Source organism: Hoplias malabaricus, chromosome 12, assembly GCF_029633855.1.
Source record: "Hoplias malabaricus isolate fHopMal1 chromosome 12, fHopMal1.hap1, whole genome shotgun sequence".
NCBI lineage: Eukaryota > Metazoa > Chordata > Actinopteri > Characiformes > Erythrinidae > Hoplias > Hoplias malabaricus.
Window position 1 is genome coordinate 36,456,321 of NC_089811.1, and position 9,127 is coordinate 36,465,447.

Sequence of the window (9,127 nt, forward strand, 5' to 3'; positions counted from 1 at the left end):
TCCTCAATATGGAAACGAAGCAGGCCCCTGCAAAGGGGGAGTAGAGGTTATATATTACTAGCTTTTTCTTCCTCAAGGCCAAGAGCAACATTACTACCACCTTTTGCCTATTTTTCTTTTCTATTACATCATGTCTGCTCAGACACGTGGACAATGTAGGTTCAAATATATATAGATTTTAATTATGAGCAAACCAATAGAATATTTAATTAAGTGTAACTTTGCAAGGCCATTTAATTATTATCTTTGAAATATTTACTAACAAACACAATCTCTGAACTTTTATACGTTGCAAAATATACAGCACAGTGAGATTTACTGGTCATTCATTAAGAGAGTATTAAATCCATTCATTCTGTAGCCTCATTCTTCCATTCAATTAAATAGCTTTTGGACAGCAATCTGTTTACACTTACACTAAATACCAAGGCTGTGAGCAAACTGAGTTATGGTTCTGAGCTCATCTAGCGCTGAACACTGTGTTGCTGCGGCTGAGGGACGCTGCCTTACGTTTTCCTCCTAATCCTGGATGCCACAACACAGCTGTAACACTGGAGTCCTCCCATTGGGATGTCAGTCTGCACAGTAATACGTAACTTGCATCACATTGCATTTGTCAACTGGTCAGTTTCATTTTTCTGGAGAATAAAAGCTATATAGCGATGTGTAGACACCTACAGACCCAACAATTTCTTTTGAGATTAAGGATGTTAATATGATGTCTGTCTTTCCATCCCGTTGATGTAAGAATAGCCTCTACTCTTCTGGGAAGGATTTAAACTACATGCTAGAATATTTCCATGAGGATTTGATGGCATTCATTCATGACAACATTAGAGAGGTCAGTTTGTTGCATGATTAGCTCCTAATCACAAAATCCACTGACAATTACAAAACAATAGAGTTCCCAGCTTTCTATTACTCTAGATATTGCTTTATACCCTTTTAGCTGCACCCAAAACGACTAAATATGTGTCTACAAACTTTTAGACTTATAGTGCAATGAAGTTCCTAATCCATTTACTTTGTTTAATGTTTCTAGACTACGACAGTAAATGTTGCATCATCCGTGGTAAAAAATATAGGCCTCTGCCAAAAGAAATATAACGCCTCTGGTACACCTCCTTTAAATCAGTTAATACCCGCTGTAGTCAAGAGCATACACTGAACAATGAACTCCACACAACCTTCAGAAAATCCCCGTGTCTTTGTGGTTCTACGCTGATAAAAAGAGACATGTACGTATTGCTGAGGGAGGGAGAGAGATAAGTTTTGGCTCCAGGTTTGTCTCACTCCTCTGGGCAGAGGGATGGAGAGCAAGGAGATTCAGGAGACAAAGTTTATAGTCTGCCAGACAGTTTTAGCCCGCCCTGCCAAGTGTCCCCATAATGAGAAAACCATCCTCACATCCTCCTCACCGCACGGAGTGTGACTGCTTAACCTCAAATGCATTTATATAGAAAAGAGGACAGCTGAGATGTTTGAAGAAATGAATCGATTGTTTCGGTTGTATTTACAAACATCAGACATCGGTTAACCTGCACAGACATATGTTCATTATGATTTGACAACAAAATGTTGATATTCCAAGTGAAATTATAAAGTATTAACCTATGTAAATATCTTACATAACTTATGGTTATTATGGGGGGCTTTTGGGCGAAGGAATGGTGTGTCCAACAGGGCAACCGAACTTCACAGTTTTCTAATACGGTGACTAAATATGTTCTTCTTGCGGATGTTTACCAGATTACATTTTCCAGGTCTTTAGTCATCCCAATGTGGACTCCATCATTCATTTTGTAAAAACCATGTAGCCTCTCACAGAGATACTATACACATTACAAGCTGTTCTCCCCTCATACTGAACAGGTTTTGTATTTTCCTGATGTAACCTGCCAGCTTTAACTCATTAGCCAATTATCAAGAGCTTTATGATCTGCTTTATATGTGTCAGACGAGTAAAAATACTGAAATTAACTAAGCATGAGGTCCAAAGCACTGGCAGTGTGAACCTCCATGCTGTGAGTCATACTGTGCTGTACTGAGCGGAAGGCAAAATAAAGTGAGCAAACTGATATGACAACCTCCTGTGGTATTGTCAGTGTGACTGTCTCTGTCTGAGAGACATGCTTCAGATCCACCACTGGTTCACGTCTGCCACACCACCTACTTCCCCAAAGTGCCTCTGGGAAAATATTTATCCAGAGACCAAGATGGGGGATGCAACCACATTTTTAACATTACATTTTTAACAGTGTAATAAATGTCAAGCCTCAACACAAATTACCAACATGGATTATACTTACAAATATGCATCTGAGGAGTAAAGCTAAACTTCTGACCTGTGTCTATCTTCATATACTCAGATTCCCTTAACCGCAGGTATGATGTACAAAAGAAAGATCAGCAGAAATGGTAATGTCCGTATCTGGGCAAAGAAGCAGAAATATTCCATAATATTCAGGTCTTGCAGTAAGATTCACTGAATTATTCAGTTTAATAAAATCTGTTTTACAGAAAAAAGATGCAATTTAACAAAGAACAAATTATTCATTGATTCATTGTCTGTAACCCTCATCCAGTTCAGGATCGCGGTCCAGAGCCTACCTGGAATCATTGGGCGCAAGGTGGGAATACACCCTGGAGGGAGCGCCAGTCCTTCACAGGGCAACACACACATTCACACCTACAGACACTTTTGAGTCACCAATCCACCTACCAACGTGTGTTTTTGGACTGTGGGAGGAAACCGGAGCACCCGGAGGAAACCCACGCAGACACGGGGAGAACACACCACACTCCTCACAGACAGTCACCCGGAGGAAACCCACGCAGACACAGGGAGAACACACCACACTCCTCACACACGCAGACACGGGGAGAACACACCACACTCCTCACACAGTCACCCGGAGGAAACCCACGCAGACACAGGGAGAACACACCACACTCCTCACAGACAGTCACCCGGAGCGGGAATCGAACCCACAACCTCCAGGCCCCTGGAGCTGTGTGACTGCGACACTACCTGCTGCACCACCGTGCCTCCAAAGAACAAATTATGCCTTTTCTTACATCATATTTTAAATAGACTAATTAGATTGTTAAAGTCACAAGAAGAAATGTAAGGATATCAAAAAAGCTAGTACCCAATGGCACTGTGGCAGATTAATGACCATACGGTAACATACCGGAAAGTGAGGGAAATCAGACCAGAAATGTTTAAGGTCTATGTGCAGTGATATACTAATAGGCCTGTATAGCACACCTGACTTGAAAACTGAGAGATAATCAGATAAAGCGTGTTGACGTACCTATTGCCTACATTAGCAATGACTAGAAAATACTATAAAAAGTGTTGAGGATGTAGTTTGTGACATAATATCCCACTAAAAGTGTTTAGCAGGAACATTGTAACAGAATGAAAATTTTGTTTAAAGTGAGATTTTTCATGAGTGATCTGAGCACTAAATTATTAAGACCCAGTGACCAAAGCTGGGAAATTTACCACGGGAATAAAATTGGAATATTCAAAGCTAAAGGTGAGTAACTTACATATAGTTGGTAAAAAAATATACTGAAGCATAATCTTGGCTAAAATAATTAGATATGATACCAAAATAAATAGCAATAAAGTTAAATAGCAAAGCTGCTCCTCAATCCCAGGCACAGGGCACATTACACACTGAAGGGCTATTGAGACCATACCCCCTGCTCTGTTCAATCCTCCATGACATGTACAGCATATGTCCAGATGATTTCTAGAAACCTGACACTCACTTACTGAAAGCACACATTTGGACCAAAGGACTACCTAAATTCAGGTAAGTTTTGAGAGGTTCATATTTTTACTGACTGTAATAGTATTGAAACATTTAAGTAACTATTAAATCAAGGTGTAATCAATCTCACAGTTGCTTGCTATCTGCTAAATCAAAAAAGCTCAATGGTCATTTTCAGTTAAGAGACTAGTTAACCAAGGCTAGCAGGCTAGCAAGATGTTAGCTTAGCTAGCGTAGGCTTGCTACCTATATTTTTTGCCTCATTGGATTTCTGTAACCAAGGATTAATATTTATTAATTATTTATTTAACATTTTGAAGACCATTAGCATTTTTTACACTATTATTTTATTTGGACCAAAGGACAACCTAAATTCAGGTAAGTTTTGAGAGGTTCATATTTTTATTGACTGTAATAGTTTTGAAACATTTAAGCAACTATTAAATCAAGGTGTAATCAATCTCACAGTTGCTTGCTATCTGCTAAATCAAAAAAGCTCAATGGTCATTTTCAGTTAAGAGACTAGTTAACCAAGGCTAGCAGGCTAGCAAAATGTTAGCTTAGCTAGCGTAGGCTTGCTACCTATATTTTTTGCCTCAATGGATTTCTGAAACCAAGGATTAATATTTAATTATTTATTTTACATTTTGAAGACAATTAGCTGTAGTGTTTTTACACTTTATCATTTTATTCAACAGAAAAATGCCACGTGCATCAACTATGACATCACAGGTGTCATAGTTTTTATTTGTATTGTGATGCCTCCATGTCTGTTGTTGACAAAAATAGGTCCATTGAAGATAGTGTATGATCTAATTATTATAATTTATCCAATATATCCTATTAATTCAAATAAATTCCCATAGTTCCCAAAATTTGGAATATTTCCAAAGTTCCCAAGCAAAGTTATCGGTAATTTACTGGAAATTTATTAGAAATTTCCACCCCTTTGCAACCCTAGATGTGATTTTCTTGGGCCTGTACTGAAGTACACACTTGTTCATTAAGAGGGAAGTTGGGTGTAGAAAGAAGAGACCTAGAGAGTATAAAAGAATGAGAGAAAGTAAGGAGGGGTAATAGAGAGAGGTCCAGTCTCCCTCAACAGTCAGCAGCCAACCTCCTGACCCAGTTCATCTGTACCATAATCATATGCAGTAATCATGAAACACAATCGCAGAGGACTGGACAAAGCCAGGTTTCCTCACTACAGCTAAGAAGAGGTGAAGGAGGACGACTAGCATTTCACACAGAGACCAAAAATTACGTCACCCTCGCACATGCTCACCCTCCTTTTGTCACGGACATAGGTTTCCAGCATTTTCTGGAAAAATGTGACAGTAAAGATTCTCTCTCTGTGTCTCACTTGTGCGCGTGCACACACACACACACACAAAACCATAATGAGAACAAGGCACAGCCTTCGACAGGGCAACAGAGACAAACTCATAGGGTCTGCAAGCAACTACACCCCCCACCCCTTCTTTCTGCCTCTTTCTCCTTCTGCACATCTGTTTCTAGACCCTCAGAGCAGGCCTTAGAGACAACAATATGTAGGTCACTACACATAACTGAAATCATGACCATATGGACCTCTGAGGAGAGACGTTTAAACTAAACACACTGCGCTCTTCCTTCCATCAAAAGGACAGAGTTACGAAACAATGAGGGGCCCTTTAGGCCAAAATTCTTATTCACACACACACACACACACACACACAGAGTTCAACAGTGTATTTAAGAGTTTGGTATTGTGTAAGAATCTGATAATGTAAGTGTGTGTCTGTGTGAGAGTTTGAAAGTGACTGTGAGAGACAGTGAGTGTGAAAGTGTTTTTGTGTGTTTCACAAAAGTGAGTGTAAAGTCTGACTGTGTTAGAGTTGAATAACTTGTGTGGGAGAGATTGATAGTGTGGAGAATTTGATAGTCATTGTAAAAATTTGACAGTGTGAGTTTAATAGTGTGTGTTTAATAGAGAATTTAGTAGTGTGTGTCAGTAAGTTAAGTTTGAACTTTAGCCTAAATGGTCTCTAGTGTGTGTCAGAGATTCAAATTATGTGTAAGTGTTAAGTGTTAATAGCCTGTGTGAGAGACAGAGAGAGTGAGTGTGTTGTTAAATTTGACGTTTGTCCTAAGGGGCCTCTTATATGAAACGGAATACGTCATCACAAAAAGATACTGAAGATCCACAAACCTTTGGTGAGCCTTGACTACAACAGAAGAGAATAATATGAGAGTGTTCGGGAGAAAAATAGCTAACACTGACCCCTAGTGTTGACATCTACAAATTACATTTAAAAAAGGCAAAAAAGAAAGTCATAATATTTACAAAAGTTTATCCATTTGTGGTCAAATGGCACAATAGTTGAATTCTAGGTTAAAAAAGAGAACATACATTCTATGCAGATGAACTATAACATTCCATATTTCTGATCATTTTAACAATATATTCTTATTTAATTAATGAAAATAGCATTAAATGAAAATAACAAACAACTGTAAACAAATGTTTTTTAGTGCTTTGAGATACAGAATTAATGCAGGAATTTAACAGAAAATTATATAGAGACCATCTACTGACTATTCTCTTACATTCCTACAGTTATTAAGAGAAAGTATCTGATAAATTTGTAGCTAAACATAATAAAAATCTGCATTTCTCGAAACAAAAATAATAAACTAGACACACCCCCTATGAACATAACTGCACGAGTCATTTTAAAACCTCCACAGTTTCTAATCACACACACACACACACAAACAACATTCCCAATCCCATTTACTCCCATTGGGACGTCTCACGAATCAGTTTTAGGATATTTCTCCTTGGCAAGTCTGACAAAGTCCTCAGCATTGTCCAACGACACCAAGCGATCCTGGGAAAAATCACAAAAACACACACAGGTAATATCTGCAGGAATAGTCACCTCTTCCATATTATCTAAACATCTCAGTCCCTGTTTAGTTAAACATATGAGTTACCATGACGTGGAGGTATCTGTCATTGGGCTCCACTCCCCTGGGAAACAGGTTGGACTCCTCACACACTGTGTCCAGGAGCTCTCTGGCTCTCTCCACATGTTCTCCATCCCTCAGAATGCTCTGCTTATTTACTGCCAGCAACAAGTCCACCTCCATCTGGTAACCTGGGATTACACTCATAAAATAAAAAAAAGTTTCCCACAATATGTTCCATTCAGCAATAAAATAATGGAACATAGTCTAGAAAACCTGAGTATGAGTAAAATTTCACTTTAAAATCTAGTGTATTATGGGAATGAATCTGTTAGAAAATGTATTCTTTTTCAGATTTGTTTTGTCTAAAATTAAAATGCAATTAAACTGCAAAGCAGTTCAGAACTGGACTAGCAGAACCAAACTAAAATATACACAAGGAGGAGCTAGAAAATGCACATTTCTAAAATGTAACTGTAAAAATGGACTCTCACCCAGAAGAAGAAGAATCTTTTTCCAGCGTGAACACACCTCTCGACGAGCACATTTCAGCGTGTGGATATCATAGTTCAGTTTCTCCCACTCCTAACACACACATATAAAATATATTTTAAGGTCAACCTCCATTAGAAAAAGAAAGAAAGAGAGAGAGATTGTGCAGCACTACTGATTTAACCTGTATTACATTTAAGAAGCATGTGATGCTTGAGTAAACACACAGGCATCAAGGCAGAAAACAGGAATCCTAAACAAGGTAAAGCTGAAAATAAACTAGAGACAAGACAAACTAATACTAATGACTGCTGATTATCTGTTTGTGTTCATCCTGATCATACATTAAAATTCAGTGATTAGTGTTAGTCAATATGAAAGGAATATGAAAGTTGCCCACAGTTCCTGTTAGATATTAATCTGGCACATATCAATATCACATCATTACCTTGTGTACAGTCAGGTTTAATATGCAAAGCAAACTCACTAAATCATGCAAAACATGTATACAACACGAACAATTGTATAGGTATGCTTAAGCATGGCTTTGTAAGCACCTATAAGTTAATTAGACACAACCTTAATTGTAGTGTTAAATACCTAGACCTATGGCTGGAGAAATGTAAACTATTTGCTGTGACCAACCTCCAGCATTAAGTGCATTCCTCCAAGTCTTTCAGAGAACAAGCCCAGTAAAGCTTGAGGAATGAAAGAGTCCCTTATCCAGGCTGATATAAGCTGATTCAGGGCAGCAGTGCTGATTGAATGATTCTATTAGCATGGAGGAGGAGCAGGGTAATGGTCAGTGTTGTGGTACAATCTGTGTTTTCTATCAAGTCCTGTAACTTCCAATCATGAAGGATATGACAGTTTGCATTTAATAACATCATACTAATGACAGAAAACCTTTCATTATTTTTTAGAATGCAAATCCCTTGCCTCTGTGTCTTCATCCACTTGGTTCCTCATCATGAGAAAGGCCTGCAGTTCCTGATCTGACTCTCCATCAATAATGGAGGAGGAGCTGAGAGGTGCTTTCCATGAGGTTCTGTTTTGCTTGAGTCCAGTGGCACATTCCAATTGTACCTCTCTCCCACTGGACGCACTGGTGTTACTGGAGGGCCGGTGATAAGCAGAAAATTCACATGCAGAAAACGTTTCTGAATGTTCTAACTAGCAGTAAAGCAGCATTTCACATTACTATTCACCAGTATTTAAGGTCTAGAAATTCTCAGTAGGTTCCATTCTAAACATTTGTAAAAACAGGGAATCTCCATTCAATAGCAACTCAGTATTCAGCTAATCATAAGGCACCGCAGTCTTATAGTTACTGTACAGAGTCTCCATCCTGAAGTAACACACATTACTAAAACACATACTGCAAAAATCATCAATGTAGACACCAAACAATAAAGTCCCCTTACCATAATATAGCATTCTTCTCTTCCTTTTCATTTGGGTGGCAGCACTGGGAATAAAATGTACCCATTTCACTCTCCAAAGAATTTCCCAGAATATGCGGCTATTTAATGCATTATAAATGACATAATTCAGCTTCTAAAGACAAGCAGCATTAGCAGTTTCAACCAGATTCTACAGCTCACTGAACCAAGAGAAGGCATTTGTTCAAGCTGATATCTTTCAGCAGGTCCCTCCTTAACTTGATAATGCATGTCTCTTCCCATGTGACCGTTCTGTACAAGCTCTAACAAGACCAAGAGCAGGCAGGACCCAAACACATAACAAATTTTACACTTATCTGTACTCTCTCTATCCAATTATACATTACCATGTGGAAAATTACTTGGGTGGGTTGTTTGGACCAAAACGGATGGCTGTATATTTTATGCAATCAACAGCACCAAGCCACATCCAGATATTTGTAGTTTAAAATATCT

General features: G+C 38.5%; 1 protein-coding gene across 1 annotated transcript; it reads right to left on the bottom strand.

Annotated features, from left to right (window-relative positions):
- Positions 1-6,217: 6,217 nt before the first annotated feature.
- Positions 6,218-8,791, bottom strand: LOC136664063 (melanoregulin-like). The gene is made up of 5 exons (XM_066641096.1): positions 8,654-8,791; positions 8,169-8,343; positions 7,232-7,322; positions 6,765-6,928; positions 6,218-6,658 (listed from the first exon to the last, which is right to left on the bottom strand). Exons 1-5 carry the CDS (start codon positions 8,716-8,718, stop codon positions 6,581-6,583), a joined length of 573 nt encoding a protein of 190 aa, XP_066497193.1. The 5' UTR covers positions 8,719-8,791; the 3' UTR covers positions 6,218-6,580.
- Positions 8,792-9,127: the final 336 nt, after the last annotated feature.